The sequence below is a fragment of the Eretmochelys imbricata genome, chromosome 2 (assembly GCF_965152235.1).
Source record: "Eretmochelys imbricata isolate rEreImb1 chromosome 2, rEreImb1.hap1, whole genome shotgun sequence".
NCBI classification, from domain to species: Eukaryota; Metazoa; Chordata; order Testudines; family Cheloniidae; genus Eretmochelys; species Eretmochelys imbricata.
The window spans coordinates 175,426,283-175,448,574 of NC_135573.1; the positions used below are offsets into that span (position 1 = coordinate 175,426,283).

Consider the following 22,292-nt stretch of genomic DNA (forward strand, 5'->3'; position numbering starts at 1 on the left):
ACGTTTGCTTCATCATGATGGTGCAACCGAAATGGCAACGTTGAGTCACAGCTACACGTAATCCTGTGCTGACACATCGTGAAACAAACCTGATCTGTTAGAATACTGTACGTATGTTACATGGATTTCAATACAAATAAAGGTGATAGTACCAGTGTGCTGCAATTCTTTTGTAATGTAAGTAAACACTAGACAGAACTCAAAGGATCTGTTCCATCTAGAACCATATGAACCTTTAACTATTGCAATCTCCATTTGTACCTGTCACGCAGCATTATTTCCCTGCTTTTTAAAAATAAAATAAAATAAAAATTAATTATTTTCTTCCAGAATCCAACAGCCCCTCTGATTTTTAGAGAAAGTGGAAACATAGCTTCGTTTTGAACTTTAGTTCCAGAAATACAAATATCAGGTCTAAATAGCAAAACAATTATCTTACATAAGTGTTAGTCAGTTGTACTAACCTGTGATTAAAAATTCACGTCTCAGCACTTGCTCTCATCTTTTTCTGAAATTACATTTTCCATTTCCTAGGCTTTGACCTCAGGCAATGGATTTTTGAAGAAATCGTGTCTTGAGATTTTATTACTGTTAAGTATAAACATTGCAACTTTAAGAGAGTGCTTTGTTTAATAAATACCTAGCAATCGAATGTAACAAAAGGAAATGCAAACAACATAGGCTTTTACTAGAAGTTGCAGTTTTCACAGGCACTGTACTCTGAGATCTCAGCTATAACAAGTTTTATTTTCCATTGCCGTGTGTGGGTGGACATAGGGTATTTTCTAATTTTTTGTTATTGCGGTTACTACCACTGCTAACCTGTCAGTTGTCCATACCTTAGAAAGCTTGTAATGCCCTGGTAGGAAGCATTAATTCATCGTAACTTGGAAGAGCCTAGGTTTTGTCAAATTATGTGTAGTGACCGTAGCTCAAGAATTGCAAAGAGGTTTGGAAAAAAGGGAAAGAGATATAACAGGAAGAGACGAAGAATAAAATCTCTCTTCTCCTTTCTGCCCCTTGACTTGTCTGCCCTCTGCATTTTCTTTCTAAAAGTGGCCCAAACTCCTCCTTCCCAGATTTTTGTCCAGTTAGTCTTATTTATGTTGTTTAAGCCATTCTTGTTAGGGCATAAGTAATTGGCCCAAGGGAATGGATGGGGAGGAGTTTGTTAATCTAGGCTGCCTAGCTGTCATGGTGATAGGTAATCCCAAAAAAAAGTGAAATGAAAAAAAGGGGGGGGAACCAAACCACTCCCTCCTGCTTCAGAAACTTGTGGGGTGGGGGTGAGGGGTGGGGAAAGAGCTAAGTGGAAAAAACTCTGCAGCCTTGTGCAGTTCCCCACTGATTATCTCTTCGGGTGCGGAAGGGGATTCCGGGGCACATGGAAGTATACAAAGTTCCAGAGGATCCTCAGGACATCTGAAGTGGTCCAGGACACTAGCGGAGACGATCAGTGAAACCTCTGACCACCCTGATTCTTACAGTAAATGTGAAAATGGAACCTCCCAATAATTCTTTACTTCCTTGAAGTTCTAAGTCTAGAGAAGGCTTCTAAAAGAAACACCATCCAGCATTAATCATACTCTTTTGGTGAAACTAGACTAGTCCCTGCTTGCACTGACTTCTAGTATTCATTATGATGTTGCATACTTCTGAGGTACTTGTCCCACCTGGATAATCAGTGGAGATTTCCCATGTGCTTTAATAATTTCCTGTTCTTTTAACTAAGTTAGTTGTGTAACATCAATAGTACACCAGGCTTTGATTCAACATTATTAGTGTTTTGCCATTTTAACGTCTGGTATTTTACCACTTAGTTATCTGCCGTAATCTTTAACATAAAAAGTATTAGGCTAAACTTATTGAGGATGTTGGTCGTGTGCAATTTATTCCGTATATAGGATGCTTCAGTTATTGAACATAGCCTTACAAGTTTAGCATCTAGCATCTACTGTACAGCATTTTGCTGTATTTGTAGTGTTTTGGGGTCCTAGAGGATGGAAAATAACGAAGCAATAGAAGATGATCATATTTATTTTATAATATATTTAAAGCTTAAGATATTGTCATGGTTATTTTTAGTAAAAGTCAGAGGGGTTGCTGTCAATAAACAATAGTTCATGTAAGTCCAAGCCCTGCTGCCCAGATGGGGGAGGGCCTACAGCTCGGGCCTCGCCTCCCTGGGTGGGAGTGTCTGACAGCTGGAACTCTGCCACCTGGGACTCGCTCTATCTTGTGGGGCTGACAGCCAGGGCCCCGCCATGTAGGGCTGAAGTTGTGGAGGTCACCAAAAATCACGGAATCCATGACCTCCGTGATGGACTCGTATCCTTACTTAGATTTAATCAATCAGATAATGCAAATAGGTCCTGATGCAGAGCCTACAGATGTTAATGGAGAGATTCCAATTGACTTCTATGGGCTCTGGATCAGATCCCTAGCACAGTTGTGTTTTAAAAACACACAGCTTATCAGTGTTAGCAGGGTTTGTTTATAATGGTTTCCCTGACCAGTATGGAAAGATCTCTTATTTAGGAGGAAAGTCTGATAGAAATCACGTCCCTCTCAATAAATTCCAAGTAAAATTAAGCCTCTTGAGTGATCTTATGATAGAACTCTCAAATATTTGGATTTTTTTTTTTTCAGGCGCGGCTTAATTTTACTTAGAAATTGCTGTCAGCCCCAGGCAGCTGGGGCTCCCGCTGTCAGCCTCCCCGTCCCCTGCTTGTGGAGCTTACAGTGGGAGCGCCAGAAGTGGGAGACCAGCCCCCTGTCTTGGGAGGGTGAAGAGCCCTAAGAGGGGTAGAGGGGAGGCTGGAGGGCTGAACTGTGGCCTGCCGAGGGGTGGGGTGGGGTGGGGGGCTGACGAGGGTGAGAGGGTGCTATTGATACTGGGTTATGAGCAGATGGAGTGAGTGCTGGGAGGGTGAATTGAGGGCAGTGGGGTTGATGGGGTAGGGGCTGACCTGATGAGGTGGTGATGCTGGGGTTTGAACTGAGGGGGGCTGGAGGACAGGATTAATTGCTGGGCAGGAGACGGGCAGATGTGGGGGATGAGCTCCTGGAGCAGGTGTCAAAATCACCTTATCCAGTACATGTGGGAGAGTGGGGAACACTAATTGTCACATGCACACACCTGGGGATGGGCAGGAGGAGTTAAAAAAAAATCTAGACTGACCTAAAAAACACAATCTTTAAAAAAAACACAACAAAACCAAACGATTTTTGATATCTTGAAGTTGGCAATATGGAGTCTGATTCTCAGGAAATCTACACAGTAAGATATAGATCAATCTAATACACAGTCTACTCGGATCAGGAAATCACATTAGAGCTGGTGTGTAAATATGCAGTTTTTTGCATGGCAGCTAGATCACAGCTCACTCTTCTGCCATTTGTCTTTCATCAAAAAGTTTAAACTGCCTGCTCAGCCTTTTTTTACTGGTCTTCTGGGAAGGATAATCCCAGTCTACTATACCATGTCTGTGGAAAACCATCACCTGACATACAATTCCCCCCCCCATTAAAGCTTTTCAAGTTTACGGATCTGAGCACTGGAGGTCAGAAGGGAAATCTTTTCCTTCCTTCCCCTCCTCCCACCCCGTCTTCAGACCCAGTTCCTTCAACCTCTGCCCCAAAAGTTTATTGTATACATGGCTCTTACAGGGCCTGATTCAAAGTCTGGATTGGAGTGAATGGAAAGACTCATTTAATTCAGAGGGCTTTGAACCAGACATTTCATCCAATGAGCTACTGAAAGCACTTCAAAAATATTAATTAATGAAACCTCAGAAAGGGACTGATCCATTCACTTCAATGTGCATTGAAAGTCTTAACCATTGTCTTCAGTGGCCATTGTATTGGGCCTAATATTTGTAGCTAGACAAGCAAAGAGCACAGTAGCCAAGTGGCATGGTTACTAATAGAATACAGGTATCTGTATTCCCAGTCCCAACCAGACCATGCTGGATATGAAGTCTATTTTTGTTCTTTGTTCACTAAGTTAGTCGCTCTCTCAGGGAAAACAACAGACTCTGTTGTATGTTGGTACCTCTCCTGTCCCCAAACCAACAGCGACTGCTTGAGTTTTTATGAGAGCTGTGCACTACCGTTTCTCCCTCGGAGAGTGGAGGAAACCAGCTCCAAGAGTAACCCTTTTGCTATGTAACCTTTTCTTAAATACCTTCGACTGAATGCCATCACAAAGAGAAACAGCAAATATTGAAAGAGGAATGTGAAGAACATTATGAAAGGGATAAAGCAAGAGAAGGGAAACTGTTCAGACAAGTCTCTCAGAAAGGTGATGTAATATGTACTGTGGGACATAACTAATAGTTGAAATACCTACTTAGAGCTAGAGTAAGTTGTTACCAGAAGGCACTGTTGTCAAAAACAAAGCAGAGAGCAAGGAATACAATTGATTAGTTGGAGCTTGATTTGATAGAAATAGGGTAGGTCTAAAGTTTCAAAGAATATTGTTGAGGCTTAGGTGATTAGTGACTTGATGAGGGGGTTTAAGATCTATGGATGAATGATACTTTATTGGTGTTTTAAAGGGGTACTGTTTTATTATTTTCTATAATCTGTATTTTGGTAGTGCTCAGAGGCCCCAATCAGGATTGGGCCAGGTGCTGTACACACACTCAAGTAAATGCTGTGTACTGTGGTGGCAAGGGTTTACTGCTGTTTAGTCTTATCTTGAAAGTTGCCCTGCATTGTCCGTCTTACCCTCATATTTTTTTTAGACGAGATCTTGTCTACAGCATGAATAAGATTTTCTCTTTGAAAACTCCAACTCCTGTACTGCATGTCCCATTGTAAGCAAAGTGCTACACATGCAAACATTGAAAACAAGTAGCTGCCTCCAGAAAAAAAAAATGCATGCATTTTCAGGTAGGCTAATTCATGAATAATGAATAAACGGCAAACAAGTAATAACATATGGGCCATTGTAGATTAATTCATTATTGCAAACATAGCAAGGGTCAGACACCCAGGACTCCTAGTATGCAAGTTATATTGAGGAGTTGGAAGCTGTATTTAGAAGAAAGACTGAAATTACTAATTAGTCAGTTACCCTCTTTCTGCAGACTTGGAGAAGTTCAATTTTGTGAAAAATCTGCATTTTTTTCCCCCAATTAATTTAAAGGGTTGGACAAAATTGGGGATTTTTTCTGTTGTTAGCTACCTGCTGTTTATAATGGGACTTTTGCAATTTCAAAACACGATGTTTAGTCATAATTACTAACACGTAGCCCTGCTGCAAAGTAGGCATAGGTAAAACACACGTACAGCAGGGGTGATAGTGTTGAGTGTTGCCTATGGTTGAGGAAATGAGTGGTTTTGTTGAATCCCTGAGGATCGTCTTCCCCATTCTTTGCGCCCTACACCCTTGTGGCCCTGTGTTGTTGCCACTTTCCTTTTGATCAAAAGGTGGAAGTTGACTAAGGTGTGGTCTACTTTAGGAAATTAGGTTGTCGTAACTACATCGATCAGGGGTGTGAAAAATCCACACCCTCAGCAACGCAGTTAAACCAGCCTAATCCCTGGTGTAGACAGTACTAGGTTGACAGAATTCTCCCATTGACCTAGCTACTGCCTCTCGGAGAACCTACACCAATGGGAGAACCCCTCCTGTTGGTATATGTAGTGACTTCATTGAAGCACTACAGCGGTGCCACTGCAATGTTTTAAGTGTAGACAAGCCCTTAGTCTGTAAATACGAATCCTTAATTAGATAGTTTAACAATAATACATCCAGTAGCCTGCTCTGTTATATTGCAGTAGCACCTAATGGCTGACCAGGTCATGGCCCCACTGTGTATTGTGCAGTGTAACTGACAGTTCTTGCCCCAAAGAGCCTACAGTCTCAGAATTATGCATTAGACACTGAATATACCAGGTCCTCAGGCTGCTTTGCATCGCTCCGGGGGTATACTCAGGCCGTAAACCCATTTTAAACTGTCCCCTGGCGGAAATCACTCGAGCACAAGGATGATCCTGCAGTTCCATACAGTTGACATATGCCTTGCCCTCTCCCTGCGGCTAATGCAGCAGAGGGAAGGGGACATGGCTACAGAGAAGGGGATATGGTTGGGACACCCCTATACCGTGCTGATCCTGGGCTGCATTTCTGGCCCTGTGTCTGTTGCAGGCCTTTGTAAGTTAGAGCAGCACGGGGATCAGGACAGTGCAATGGAGAGCTTTAAACCACCTTTGCACATCACTTGACTTGCACTCTGTGCTTTTGGGGCATGCCAGAGGATCAGACCCACAGTGTGTGCAACATCCAGCCCCCTAGGGTGTCTACACTGCAATAAAAATACCTGTGGCTGGCTTGTGTCAGCTGACTCGGGCTCACGGGGGGGCTTGGGCTGCAGAGCTATAAAATTGCACTGTAGACATTCAGATTTGCGCTGGTACCTGGGCTCTGGGACTCTCTAGGACTCATAGGATAGCCAATATTTTACTCTTTGCATAGGGATCAAACCATCCCCTTGCTTTGCTTGTGTTTAAGGCCAGACCTAAATAAAGCTTTGCTCTTTCACTGTTCCCCTGAAGCTCTAGAGGTTAACAATCCTCTGCTCTTAGCCCACAAATCACAGAGCCTTCTCTCTTGTTCCGTTGCTCTTATTTGTGATTGCCTTTTCTGGCAATAAGATGCCACTTTTGCCTTTGAATTGTACAGCTGAAGCATTTTAAAAATCAAACCATCCTGGCTGAGAAAACTCAGGCACAATGCAAGGGAGCAGGAGCCAGGAGGAAGCTCAAACCACTTGACTTCATATTAAATCAGTGGCTTATTTGGACTAAAGAAGGATCGGCCCATCAAAAATGATATTGTATCCATTTCCTGAGGGGTGGAATTCTACATCTGCCAGGTTTGCCTCCTACCGGATAATTAACCCTTACTGCATGTGTAACTGCTGGATAGTGGAGGCAAGATTTAATTTTCTGTCATGACCATGGGACTAATTAAAACATTCCTATCAGTTTTTAATGAGCAAGTTGTTACTTACAACAGTGTACCAGCTTAGACTCTCAGTCCCATAAAGTACCAATGGCACATATTGAATCACTGTTAATGAGCTGATTTGGGTATGGTTTCCCTCCCTCCCCCTTAAAATAAAGTAGCTTTTTGGCTACTTTAAAAATGATTGGTTGCTTTCTTCCCACTTATCTCAGCAATACTGTACACTGTATATGGTGATTAATAGCCACTTATGGGCATGGGCCGGCAAGACACCCAGACATTGTGGAGCCAATCTCTACTATACCTTTTGGTATAAAGGGTCCTTAAAAAGCAATAAATGCCCCCTGGGGAAAACCTTCCACTTAAGGGAGCTCCCCTGCCAGTGTCAAACAGCCCTTGCTAGCCCAACTCCAAGCCCGTGGCATAGGAGGTTGTCAGTGGTGGAGAGTAGAAGGAAAGCAAAACGGCCTAGGGGAGGGGTGCGTTCCATTCTGGCTATCTGGGCCTTTGCGAAGCAGAGAGCAAGCTGGAGCAACCCCAAGCCTGAATATACTGGATCAGAGTACTGGCAAAGGGAAAATGCAGCTTAAAGCCCACTTTGCCCCGTTTCCAACCCAGTTCTTGGGCTCTGCACAGGAACAGACTGAGAATCGGGCCCTGCACATCTATAGGCAGACTTCGCTATCTTACTGTTACCATTTTATGCATAAGCCTTACACTGCCACTCTCTCATGCACAGAGGCTTACCTTACTAGGTGATGAGTCCCCTTTAAAACAATGGGACCCCTTCTGGAGTAAGGTGCTATCACAGTGGAAGTAAGCATGGCAAAATATAGCTCTTAGTTATAAATATTGTAAATGTAAACAATGAGTACAAGTTATTTGCTTAGTGGTTAGAAGCAGAGAGAGAGAGAGAGAGAGAGAAAGGGTGGCAGGAGCAGCGTATACATTTTGGGTTTTTTTACATGTTTCATTGTATAACTAACTATAACTGAATAAATTGCTAAGGGCTTGCCTCCTGCAAACACTCTCCTACCAAACACAGGATCAGATTGTGCTCACTTCCACCAGTATAAATCAAGAATAAATGAGCGTCTCTGTCTGTCTGTCTGTGTGTGTGAGAGAAGAATTGGGACCATGTGACAATTACAGGACTGGGCTCTCAGCTGTAATGTGAAAACTGAGCCAAATGGTAATCTGTTTTTCCCTAAACTCAGTATGCAGCTCTTGATCTAATTTTTTCATCTGAATCAACTTTAACTATGCAGCACGAAAGCTCTTTTCCTGCAGTGTAATCTAGTTTCTGATCCCCATATGGAATTATATTTTCTTTTTTGTAAACACCAACCACATGAGACACACGTTTTGGCTCCTGAGGAAAAACCTCAAAGACCATGGGTTATAGAGAACACAATTTCTGTTTTGAAGCAAAGTGGAGTTTTTAGGTTTTTCAGCATTTTTGATTCCCAACCAGTTTCTGCATGCAGAGAAACACAGCCTTAAAAGGGCAATGGTACATGCTCTGGAAACTAATTTTTTTTTAAAATTACTTATCTAGTAAAGTCAACCTGCATGATGAAAGTGGCTTGTCACACTAGTGAAATGCATTAGTCACAAAACACACCCTTCACCACTTCAAGAGACTTTGATTATGGTGTACACCGTACTGTGTATAACAGAGCGGCCTCTTTTGTGGGCAGAAAATCCACTCCTCTTTGTGTACACCATGCTATCGGTCACTCCACAGTTTTTCATTATCTTTTTTATATAATCCTAATTTTGCTCTATCAGTCATAGGCATAAAACCAAACCCACCTTTTCATATTTATGGAATGAGCAATTTATTTTCCCTTTTCTCTCCCCCCTCACCCTCCCAATTTAAAACATGTTTAGCTGTGATGTTGAAAGGTTCCAGTCAGCATTGTACAACCTGCAAGGATGACCTTATCCTTGTGACATCTCAAAGGGGAAGAGAAACACACGCTGTAAGTTTGTCAGAGTTAATACACTTAGTAGAACAGAGTCAGCTGAGCAATGGATACCAGGCTTGTTCCTCAAAGCGGAACCCCTGTTTGTTCTGTCAGTTAGCAGCTGGACACTGCAGAGAGCAAGTGCGTGTGGACATGCCGCAAACTGAGATGATGTAAGGGGTGCTCTAACTTTGGATGATGGAAGAGCTGGCAGGGCTTGGAAAAGCTAGAGCGGCTAGAGTCCTAAGGGAGGGAATAAGGTGAACATGACTACCATTCTACCACAAGCTATTAAACCATCTTAGAGAGGGATCAGGGTGGCCAGCCTTAGGCCTGAGAATTTACAACAAACAAAATAGGGGATTAACAGCAGTGTGTTGCTTCCAGTTTGCATACTCCAAGCAGAATGGAACTGGTGTGTTACATCAGGAGAGGCCAGCCATGACATAGCTAATAATAATTTTGAAATACCACCTGAAAACGAGTATTTCTACTTTGTGCCAGAAGAAGAGGGAGCATAGAAGGGCTGCTACAAACAAGATGAAAAAAAGGCAGTAAGGTACATAGTAAATGGGGAGGGTGGGGGCTATGTTTAACAATTAATATTTTATTCTATCTAATCTTGATCCAACCTGTTGAACAGATGAAAAGATTCCCAAGGTTATAAAAGTGTTTTTCAGAGTCAAAAGTTGTTTTCATGAGTAATGGGCAGAGTGAAGTGCAAGGAGAACCCAGCCCTGCCAGTAAGGCAATACCATTCTTTTGTACTACAAGCTAGAGTACTCGGTTTTTGGGCGTTGCCTGGGAATACCAAACGTCAGAGTTGGCAGTCTTTTCACATTGCAGGAAAGTGATGAACACAGGCTGAAAGGGGGAGGCAATTGTGTCTGCCAACTTCAGCACCTAGTAGGAAATGGCTGATACAAACCTGATGAGAGGAAAAGCTAAGAGATTGGTCAAGCATAAGTGTTGGTGCTTTACGTATTACCATAGATTCCAACAATTTTACCTCTTTGGAAGAGCATTATGGGAAGTAGGGGTAAGACATTGACAAGAGCAGCAGGGTTTTAAGTGTTTAGTGTATATGTAGGGTAGCTAGAGGAGACTGGCGTTTTCATAAAATTGAACTTAACACTTTAGAGCTAAATTTCTCTCTCACACTTCAAGTGAACACCAGTATTGCTCATCCACACTGGCATCAGTTGGTCTGACTAGCGTGAAAGGATTGCAACTGAAATTTTTATCACAGGGGATGGCAGGTTACATTCTGGAATACTAGAGCATCTTGCTGACTTGCAAAGATGTTGCTTTGCATGCAGTGTAATTCATTGGCTAGTTATTAAATCCTGTCTAAAGGGCTTTTCTTCACCTTTGGATAGTGCTTTTAGAAACTGAGAAGTCTCTCCAATACTTTGATTATTTGGAAGAATATTCATGATAAAACAAAGTGTCTGCAGCTTGGAGATCTGTGTACCAAAGTGTAGTATGGTTTGTAGAATACATTGTCTTTAAAATTAAAACAAAACATCACCACAGAAGCACTACTAGGGCTACTGTATTGTATTCCCCTGAACATGTGCAAGTGTATTGCAGAAGACACTATCCAAAGAAATGAAATTGTAATTTCCTGTTGGAGCAGCAAAAAAACCCCAGGGTCATCGATTTAAACCAAGAATACAAATGATTTCCTCTGCACAAAGCTGCCAAATGCTTGACGTTATTGATTTCCCCCCCGCTGCTAACCAAACACTTCTGGTTCTGTGATGTGCATCAACAGATTATTGATAAAGTAAACAATTCATTGAATTAAAAAAAAACCTGTAGCAGAGACTAGGATCCTTGTAGAAAAGCATCCACGTTAAAATAAAAGGGGGTAAAAATATTCTGAAGTTTAATTATTTTGTAGATTCACATTTCTGAAACTTGAGTTTATTTAAACATATAAACAAACCCTGAAAGGACTGAAGAGAACCCTTGCCTTGAGGAGCCAAAAAAGAAAACTTATAAGAAGAGATGGTCAGAATTTCAAAGCACTGGGAAGAAATTAGTGATTGAAATGTAAAAAGATGAGTCAGTCGCACGTTAAAAGCAGTTATTTTAATTTTATTTATTTATTTTTTATCAGCAGGAGGCCTGCGCAGTTGTCTTACATTGTTGCAGTAAGAGCTGAGCACAGCTGAGGCCTGGCCTTGGAATATGTCATTCTGAAGATAGCACGTGTGGTATTAATAAATGTAGAACAATAGTTGCTGTCAAGTTGGTTAGAAGGCAGTAGTTCACTGAATGGGGCCTGACAATGTCAAAAACCATTAGAGCAGAGCCTGAGAGTGTTTTATATGCTTCAGCTGAACCCAAAAGATGAATTGATGCCCTGGATCTGGTTTTAAGGCATCTGTCTACTTTAGAGAGTGTATGGTTTTTTTTTGAAGAAGCAGGCAAACAGTTGCTTCCCGCCCCCAATTTTCTTTTGTCATCTGCATAAACTCAGACAGGAAGAAGACAAGACACAATAGAACAAATTCTGCTGTGATATAAACAGATGCAACTCTACTGGAATCAATTGAGGCTTCAATGAAGTTGCTCCTACTTCCACCATGTCTGAATATGGCCTGTTATTTCTTATGTCCCTAGAGCAGAGTGGCCCACCGGTTAGAGCACTGAATTCGGACTGGGGAGACTTGGTTTCTACTCCTGGCTCTGCTGCTGGGTGACCTTGAGCAAGTGACATCACCAATCTGTGCTTCAGTTTCCCCATCTGTAAAATGGGGCTCATGGTACTGACATCCTTTGTAAAGATCTTTGAAATCTACTGATGAAATAGTTCTATATAAGAGCTAGATTATATTAATTAGGGAAGAACCAATTGGAAGAGATACTAGCAGGAAGTACACAAACAGATTACCAAGCGATGAAAAAAACAAACACATTAAGCTTCCAAACTGACTTAAAAGAAGGTGTGACTGTTTTCCCCACCTTTGCATTTGTGCCTGTCTACAGAGGAATACAATTAAGAAACATAGTCACTGATTAGTAACAAAGTGTTTACAGGCTCGTCAGTTCTTTAATAAGTACAAACTACAGCTACTATAATTATTCTGCTCCTTTAATAACATACCTCCATGCCATTTGATTTTTATTTTCAAGGTGTCCCATTTCCTTCCCCCCTCCATGGGCAATTATTATATTTTGCTGCTGAAGCAAGCAGTTGTGTCCCTTTATAATGTACATATTATACTTAAACAACTCACACTCAAAAGGGTTTCCTTCTAGGAACTCAAAGCACTTTACATACACAGAAGCCTCACAAACAATCCCAACAGTAAGCATTAGTATGCCCGTTTCTACACGTGGGAACTAAGACACAGAAAGGTTAAGATTTTGGCCAGAGCTACGTAGTGAGTCAGTCAGAACCAGAACTGAGAATAAAACCCAGGAGTCCTGACAGCTCCCTGCCCAACCTTCACTTCCTCCATATGAATTACCTAAGGCATAAATAGATGTAATACTTAATGGGACACAGACACCTCTTTTTTTGTATCAAATGCTTTCATATCTAATTTGAGATCTTTTAAAACAACATTTTTCTATAGTGATTGTATCACCATCTCAGCTCTCTGCACCCGCAGAAATGTGGAGATGGCAGTATGGGATTGAACAGGAGACCAGGAAAAATAAGAAAACATACATATGGAAATATTTATCTCTTTATGGTGGAAAACAAAAGTGTTTCCTGTACAGTCTTCAATTTGGGATGTCTGTGGGGATGAGTCTCTTCCACTGTAATTAAAGGAATGATTTCCAGCTAACTTAAACGTTCTTTTGGAATAGAGTATAAACACACCTTATGGACAAACTTATTTGTAAATACTGGAATTTATGATGAACAAACATTTAAAACCCAAGAAACAAATGCTTGGAAGTTTTATAGCATTGATATAAGGGGAATAATAAATGCCATTGGCTAGCCTATTCAAATGCAACTACATTTGGGTGCCTGACTTGAGAGTGTGTCAAGGGCCTAGTTTCAAACTGTTCAGTGCTTTCTGAAAATCAAGCCCCTTTAAGATATCTTAGGTTGAGCACCCACAAACTGGGGCCCCACAACTGACTTGCCACTTTTGAAAATCTTACCCACTTACAATATTTAAGAATGTGCCATGCTGTTTGCAGACCCCGAAACAGGACTGTAATACTTTAGATTGGGGGTCAGATCCTGGGCTGGGGTAGAATTGTAATAGTTCCATCAAGGAGCCGAGGGTCGGCCCCCATCTGCCTAATGTAACCTCACTGTAAAAAGTGAACTCTGTCTTTGTTCGGCAAGGGGCCTCTTTCGCAGGGTGGTAAGCGTCATTGCGGGAGAGGAAGGAGGAGACCAGTGTGACTGTCCTAATCACTAGCCCAGGAGACCCAGATTCAATTTCTTGCCCCTGCCATAGACTTCCTGTGTGACTTTGAGCAAGTCACTGAGGGTACGTTCCACAGCCCCCAGCTGCGTTAGCCTCCGAGCCTGGGACAACAAAATTGGGCTTGCACTACGGTGCTAAAAATAGCTGGGGGGGGTGGAGGGGCGGGGCAAGAAAGCTTCAGAGCCTGAGCTGTAGCCCAAGATGCAACTTAAATATGTTGTCTACGTAGCTATTGCTAGACGCTCCACAAATCTGGGTTCGTCAATGTGGGCGGAGGCTCACCGCCACTAGCCACATAGGTGTACCCTTAGTCTCTCTCTGTCTCAATTCCCCATCTGCAAATGGGGAGTTAACTCATAGGGGTGTAGTGAGGACATTGAAGATTATGAGTTGCTTAGATACTATGGCATTTGAGGCCACACAAGTATCTAAGATTCAATGAATAAATGAAGAGGCCATAAAAATAATGTAACAATACATTTCTGAAATGCTTCCTTTTATGGAGAGAAGCTGACTCAGAACCAGCTGCCTTTTGGCGACCAACACACCCTTTTCCTTACATGGTCCATGAATGAAGTTATATCATTCTTTAGATTAAGTCAAGGTACTGATAACAGATGTTGAGCGTGTGAAAAATGGCCAGACGTGTGTGGGGTAGTTTCCTTGCCACTTTCCTGCTCCTCTTTGACCTTCACATCTGATCTCACAAGCTCAGTCTATGAACTTCCCAACTTCAGTCTGTTGGAACGAAGTACCTGAGGTTGTAGAGGAATTTTCTAAATATATGATAGAGTAGCTGCCTCTCTGCTTAAAGTAGTGTGTTTCTAGGTCACATTCCCTGTTAACCATGTCATGTTGCTGATGTTTCAGACTTATTTTTAAATTGCAGTATATTTAAGCTCTATTTTTGCTAAATCCTATTTTTTCTGTAATAGGTGTAGCTAGTATTGAATCAGGGCTTCCAGGGTCCTGATTCCATAGCAGGGACCCTGGAAACCCTGGGGTCTCCAGCAGCAAACTAGGCAGGGTTCTGTTGGACCCCTGGCCAGTGTTTCATAGGAACTTTTTCTAAATAGATACATTTCCATCAAACGTATTGATTGGGATGAATCCATATCTTCCATGAAAAAGCTGTTTCTTTGGACAGTTCCTGACCAGCTTTAGTCAGGATCTTTTGTTGGTGCTTCTCGGCACTTCTCCAAAAGAAATATGTAATTTTTAATTTCTTCAGTTTTTCTTGCTCTTTATTGTAAAATTTATCATTTTACAGTAATTTATAAATCTTTTCTGTTTATATATTTTTCCATATTGGGATTGTATTTGCTGAATTAAAAATATATGCATCTCAATGCCTTTAATTTTGGATCAGTATATGTAGCACATCATGTATTGGACACAGATGGCTAGTCAGTGAGCAGATCCGAGCACTAAATAGCTATTACTGCATTCAAAGCACTGCAGCTTCTTTGATTTCTCACTCAACTGGTTTACGAACTCTTAAATTATCACTCGTCTTGCAGATTCAGTGATCATATTCTAGGGAGCTGTGGACAAATAAGATGTATGCATACATCACATTATGAAAGTGTCCCTTGCTTGACAGACCATCTCTCTCAAGCTCCTGTTAAGCAGTATTTTTCCTCTCATATATACAGTACTAGACAATTGCTAAAGTAACATAATCACCATTTTCTTAAGTAAGTTTCCTATGGTAATTTGAGAGCTGTGCTTTGACACTGGCTCTTGTTAGAGCCAATACGTGGCAGGAATGTTTCACTGGTTCTGTGATAGACGTGCCTGGCAAGTTGGTATCTGTTCAGTTTTCATGGGTATTTAGGGAATTAAATTAAGTGTTTAGAACAGAGTGATTCTTTCAAAGCTTTGGGTATGGTTCTTGTGATGTCACATGTGCTTGCAGAGAAACCAGGAAGTCTGCACCTTAGACTTCTCAGGTAAACATCTCAAATATTGTTCAAGTACACATACCAGTTACATTTTAAAATCTGACTACAACAGGTACTTTCTTCCTGTTCTGAAATCTTACTTTTTAAATCTTTTGTAATTCACCTTTAAACACAAGAAGCTAATGTTCTTTTTTTTTTTAAACAGGGGCACACAGTTAGGACTGCTAATGACAGATTAGTAGGTATTAACCTATAATGCCATTCTCTAACAATAGCAAATATGGGTCACACTACAGCTATAATTATCCTGCTTCTCCTGTAACACATCCTATTTTCAGGTCTTTACAGTATATCCATAGTGTTTCAATATGGGTAAGTGGTAGATGTATTTATCTTCAGAAATGTCGACAGTGGACCCCCCTCCTCTCCTGCTCTAATCTGTATATAAGCCTTTCATCTTAGGATCTGAAAGCACTTTGCAAATTTAGAGATGGAACCTTTGTGCATCAGTGGGATTTGGGAGAAAAACCAGAAGGATTTGGTCCCTTGGTTCCCTTGTCCCCACTGAGGTAGACAAAATCCATTTTACAGAAGGGTAACCTGGGGCCTGGCAAGACTAAGGAGGGGGGAAGGCACAGCAGTGAATGGAAAGGGGGATAGGTAGCACTGGAAGAAAGAAAAAGTCTGAGAAATGGGAGAAAGCCAATGAGGAAGAATAGAAGAGTAGTCTAGGGAAGGAGTGAATACATGGGGGATGGTGTGAATACAGAAAGCTGAGGGAAAGAAAAGGAAAGGAGACAGCATAACATACATGTATATACACATACATACATACATACATACAGACACACACACACACACACACACACACACACACATATATAAATAAAAGAGGGAACAGCAGGTAATGGTGGGGGGGGTGAGGAAGGAGGTTATGAAAGACAATGAATAAAAATGAAGATGAGAGAGAATATGAAAGTGCACATAAAGGAGAAGAGGTTGAGGGAGGGAGGAGGAAGAAAGCTAAAAAAGTTGGAGGGGAAAATGGAAAAGAAACCCATCTTTAGCTTATTTAATGATGCATTCATGCTCCTATATTTTAGTGCATTTCCCTAGGTGTGCTATATCTGCAAGAGTTGATAGAGGGATGGGTGGCTATTATGAATTCTTAATAATTATGTTGGCTACCCTAGATATTATAGTTAATTAACTAGAGATAGAAGGCAGAAAATAGGCTAAAATTCACCAGAAAGAGCACACAATCCTTTCACCGATTGGGGTCTAGTTATCTCCCTGTTATATGGAGAGCTAACCCTTGGAAGCATTTTCAGCTTCTAGAGAAGAGTCTGTGGACCCCTGGTAAGAATATTTCAAAGTCAAGTCAGCATATCTACTTCTGTAAATGTCAAAAGTACTCCTCCCGAAACGGGATGGGGAAGAATTAAAAAAAAAAAAAACACCCCTTGTTACTCTTCATGTTGATAGTCTGTAAACTTAAGTGATTGAGCTTTTGCTCAAGGTGAGTAACTTGTGCAAAGTCTGCATTTGCATTTCAAAATGCACTAGCACAATGTCAGTGAAGGTATGTGGAAAAACAGTGAATTAAAATATTACTGTTGAAGCAGACCTATTGCATCTACTTATACTTCCCCCGTTTAGTGACAACACTGTGGAAGAAAGTATTTTGTGGGCATTACCAACAAGCCATCTCTGAAGCCCGGTGTCTCCAGATATGTTATTGGGAGAGAAACCGGATCAGACCCAGCTGCCTTGTACATACCAAACAACTCACTATTTTGTCTTACAAGAGTCATGGACAGTTATTTCCATCTCATTCTTTTGGGTAAGCTGAATTTGTCACTAGCTGGTAAGAGTAAAATACATGAGGAGATGTACAGTATGTGGGGTTTCCTGGCCATCTCCCTGATCTTGTGTGTCCTCCATACCTAAGTGACTTGTTTTCCCAAAAGTTGACTCTGTAACCTGATCAAGTTCTAATTCAGAGTTGCTGAATTGAAGAGGCAGAGGGATTTTCAAAAAAATGAGTAGGACATAGTGTCAGCTTCCTGAATGTAGGCACTCAGAGCATACTTGGGCACCTAAATAAGTCACCTGATTTCCGACACCAAATGCCTCAGATCTCAACATTTGGCCACAGAGAAAGTGCAGGTGCCACTCTGCTCATTTAAAACAGCACTGTTTCCAAGTATAAAACCTTCTGGCTGACTGGATTTATGGCACACCTATGTATGCTTGTGTTCCACACAAGTATGGGGCCAGTGAGCAGGTCGGAGAATTAATGCAATGATTACATTAGGTTTTGTGCAGCTCCCTCAGTCTTCAGTGTGATTGCTTCCATTATTATATTTGTATTGCACTAGTTCCTGGAACCCCAGTCATGGATCAGAGCTCTACTGTGCTAGTAACTGTATAAACTGCAAAAAGATAGCCCCTGTCCCCAAAGAATTAAGATTCTGAGTTTTGTCACTTCAGTGATTGTAATTTGAGACATGTACAAATAAGATGTTATATACACACACACCCTGGTGAAAGTGCCCTTTGTTTCAATGCTACTCTCTACCGCACCTGTGGAAGAGGAGGAATGTTTGGCCAACCTCAATGAGGATAGAAAGATAAAGGTCTTAAATAAATAATCAGAGAGGTGCATATATATATATATATCAGAGTCTAAAATCTAAACCTCCTCAAGTGTCAGGGCCTCCCTGAAGCCAACCATCTTTCTCTCTGAAGGTCCTCCAGCTCAGATTCAAAACAAGCCAAAGTCTCATGGGAACAGCTGCTTTTGAGAGAATTCCACCATTTGAGAGAGCTGAAATGAATTTGTGCAATTGTCACCACTCTGGGCTTATTATATTTCAGTGCTATAGAACTCCAAACCTGAGTTGGTCTCAGCTTCAAACTGAACCCTAACCACCACCATCTCTTGGGCCTGGATCTTTACATTACATTTTGATTGTGTGAAATAAAGTTGCCCAGCAATTAGAAGGCTGTGCTTTCAGACTGGTTCTCTGGTGAGAGCCATACATCCATTCTTTTGATACTGCCTATTCAGTATTCTTTCATGTGCATGAATCTCAACCTAGCTTTCCTCTTGATATTAAAATTAAAGACTCTTCCTGCAAAGTAGGTCACTTCCTCCTTTTGTGTCAGTCTTCTTGGAACTTGTGCTTTTGAATAGCAATTGTGAAGAAATCTGCATTTGTTTTTCACAAGCTGACTCACATGCCCTTTAGTGGTCTAACAGATTCCTACCCTAGCTGTGAAGACATCTTTATAGAAAATGGCCGGTAACAGTGAAGTAGAAATATTCATTGCCAATATCCTAACTTCAGGTTGCTGTGCTTATAGGGCCGGCTTAAATTCTCAGAAACTCATTGTTTCCGCCTTGTTACTGTTACTCCCTGTGCTGTGAATGACATGTACATTCTCTCTCTTTCCGAGATACCTTTACAGACCACAGGGTTCCCAAGTTGTTTGCTACTTTCCACAAAGCACGATTCCCTCCACACCCCTCATTAATCTTAGCAAAAAACCAGATAGCTAGCAGAACTAGCATGACAATCCTGATGACTGGTCTTTGTTAATATTCATATCTTAATACATGTTCAGGAACCCAAAATCCTATTTCTCACTTGTATTTTATAGACCACACTTAAAACATCACCAGTTGTTGCTTGGTTAAGGGTGTAAAATGTTCTCATGGGATCTTTTAGCCCGAAAGTTCACAGGTAGTCATCCTGATTAGGGAAAGGAAATTAACCCCTGGTGAGTGAAATAATAAAATTTCATGGAAATTTACACCCTTACCAAAGAACAGGGGCACAGCAGGATGTAGTTTTCCCAACAAACAAGTTCCTGAATTGCTATTGAAAAGTTCTCTCCAAAAGCCCCTGTTGCATGTGCATGCCTTGATCGCACCATCCATCAGCTGACAACACGACAAGAAACTTATGGTCTAATACACTTACAGTGTAGATGGTAGCTGACTGAATTGTGGTGCTGCCTGAGGAAGTGAGAGATCAGAATTCTCTTTTCAGCTTTTTGGAGACTTGTTAAAATATGCTTAAAAAGATTCTCCTGGGAGAATTCTGGGCCAAAAAAAAATTAAAAATTCTGCACACATTATTGCAAAATTCTGCATATTTTATTTGTCAAAATAATATAAATATAATCACGCCAATTTTAATTATTTTGGTAATTTATTTAAACTGCAGTACAATGGATGGAGAATGGGAGTGGGTAGCATTGGAGGAAATATCCAAATCCACTTTGTCTAACAGTAATGGAGCTAGGTCTGATCCTTTATTTCTAGTTATTAGTCAACAAATATATGCAGCCATTAGCTCAGTATTACATCATAGGCAACTGAAAAGCTAGTGAGGGCTGGGGTATCAAACTCACAGTTTATAAAGCCATACTGTCATTTACAATTATGAACCTTTACACCACTCTGGCAATGTAAAGGAGCCTTAAAACATTTACAATGTGTTTTATGCTCCTGGGGGAATTCACTAAGAATGGGAACGACTAAGCAGACAGGCTGCTACATTATGCTCTGCCTGAGGGGACAGAGCCTGCCTCCTCCTACCTCCAAACACCTCAAAGCCCTGCCCTCCACGCTGGGTGTGCTGCAATAGCGAGCCAGGGTCTCTTTCATTCACTCTCTGACACATGCCCGCTCAGTCCCACTCCCTGGCAATGATTGTCATCTTCCCACATGTGAACCCCCTACCCCCTCCATGCTGATTTACATCTCTGCCAGCTGCTCCAGGCTGCTGGGGAGGGGCAGCTAACTACTTTTGCGGCTTCCCTTTCCTTCCCCTCAGAAGTCATTTTTCTGCAGGGAAGCAAAGAATTCTGCGCCCGTGCAGTGGTGCAGAATTCCCCCAGAAGTAAAAAGAACTAGCTAGCTTTGGCCTTTTGAATCTCCTACTGTAACTTACTGTCCCAGGGATATATCATCACAACAGACAAGATGTGTGTGGGAGGATGGGTTAGGGTGCTAGGCTAGGATTTGGGAAACTCCGCTCTGCCATTAGAGGGGTGGTGTGAGGATAGATCCGTTAAAGATCGTGAAGTGTTCAGACACTCTGCTGATGGGGGAGGGGGAGAATATAAGTTCCTCAGATAGATGTTGTGATTGAGGGCTGCAGTAACTATTGAGTTCATAATTCACTCTTGCCAAGTGGCATTTGTGAATCTCATCTTTTAAATCATTAGTGATATTTAAGCAGCTGAGCCTCTTGCTTCCTCGAAGTTCACAAAAGGGAAATGTTAGTGTTTGTGTAGACTGCGACCTAGCAGAGATGTATAACCAGATCCACTGGGTGTAAAGAATGGTGAATATTATAGCAGATGTTATAAAATAAGTATCCCATTAATTGACATGGATGCCTCTCGCTCTCTCTCTCCATAACACTTGTTTGAGAATTGATCGGACGGTGATGCCTAATGAACCACAGACATTTGGTTGCAAGTAGCAGATCGACTACAGTTTGACTACAGTTTATGCAAGACTGATATGAATTACCTATGATGCTTACTGGTGCTAGATTTCAGTGTCTTTCTATTTTCCTCAGCAAGCTATCAACAGTGCCCACTAGGCACAGACATTTGTATACTATTACCTTGAATTTCACTGCAAGAAGAAAATTATGCCTGGCAGTTCTAGGCCACGGTTTTGAAAGGAACATAACAAATGCCTCAGGTCACAGCATGTTACACAATGATCAGCTTTCCAGATCAAAGACAGATTTTTTTTTTGCTAAAATAGTGGTAGCATTGGCCAGTTTATTGTATGTCTGGTTGAGCAAACATCCTAATAGGCTGATGGGAACAAGAAAGAACAAAGAACTGGGTAGCACACCAAGTAGGCCATAATAAGAAATGTGAGTTACACAAACATACACCATGAGGTATTTCTTGCAGAAAATTGCATTAAGAAATATATTTGGGAGAAGTTCTGCTTTTCCTTTCAGAAGAGTACACCCTTGTGAATCCTCTATTACCACTTCTCAACAAGAAGAATTTTATTATCTCCATTCTCTGTGAGGTACTTGAGTAGCATGAGAGGTTGAGGGAAAAAGTGAGCAAGACTAGGGGAAATATAGGTCAGGAAGAAGAGGAGATGGGGGCTCACTTGTGCAGGCAGAGGAGCTAGAGAAGGGGGGCAATGACAGGGGAAGGGGACAAGAGTTAGAGAGGGGAGTCAAAACCAACAAAAATCCATTGGCTCTTCGAACGAGTCAGCAACAGCCTGCATGGGAAAGGTGGGATAGGCAGGGTTGGAGGATGGAGAGGCTGGGATTGCTGGTATGCTCTAATGTTCTGAGTGCAGACCTGGGGCCTGTTCTCAGCTCTGAAACTGGTTTCTTATGGGGACTTCAAGTTACATGAAGTTTCTGACTCAGTTGCGTCATCTGTAAAATGGTAAGCATACTTGCCTACTTAAGAGGGCTCTTCTGAAGATTTATATTATAGGAGGACTTGTAGAGTGCTGTGGCTACAAAAGTATTATGTAATATTCTGATTTCAGGACAGTTCTTCCATGTAAGAAATTACTTTTCAACATAGTGATCTAATTGGCAAAGGTGACTTTAAAATGCTATGATACAATGTAACAATAATCAGTTACAAGTTGTTTATGCACATTAGGCAATAGACAAAAGTGATATCTGGGTTAATTATTAAATTCCTCCTTTCCCTCAGCTAGAAAATTTGAGGGGATAGGATAGGAAATTCAGGCAAATAATCAATCTCTGAGGCAGGACATGGAACATACCAGACATCATGCTGATGTCACACACTAGCTCGTAGCAGTATGGAAAAGAGTTCCTTTGTTTGTCACTCCACGCTCTGAAACTGTGGTTCCTCAGGTGAAGCAAGGTCTGACTAATGCATTCTTGGGAGATATGCAGACAATTTTCGTAAGATGTATTAAGCGGCTTTGTCTCAATCATATTTCTGTAATTGGCTTTGTGCTATGCTTCACTAAACAGCTTTAGCCAAGCAGTCC

The 22,292-nt window shown here is 41.4% G+C and overlaps 1 protein-coding gene across 4 annotated transcripts in view; it reads left to right on the forward strand.

Moving 5' to 3' along the window:
• Window positions 1-22,292, forward strand: part of COA1 (cytochrome c oxidase assembly factor 1) — a 135,423-nt gene that overhangs the window by 41,362 nt on the left and 71,769 nt on the right. For all 4 annotated transcript variants that reach the window (XR_013345265.1, XM_077810979.1, XM_077810981.1 and 1 more), the window contains one exon: window positions 16,916-17,099. Coding sequence is in view for 3 of the 4 variants with exons in the window: in XM_077810979.1 (XP_077667105.1) it covers window positions 17,069-17,099 (31 nt within the window). In the remaining variant the exon portion in view is untranslated. The remainder of the gene's footprint in view (window positions 1-16,915; window positions 17,100-22,292) is intronic.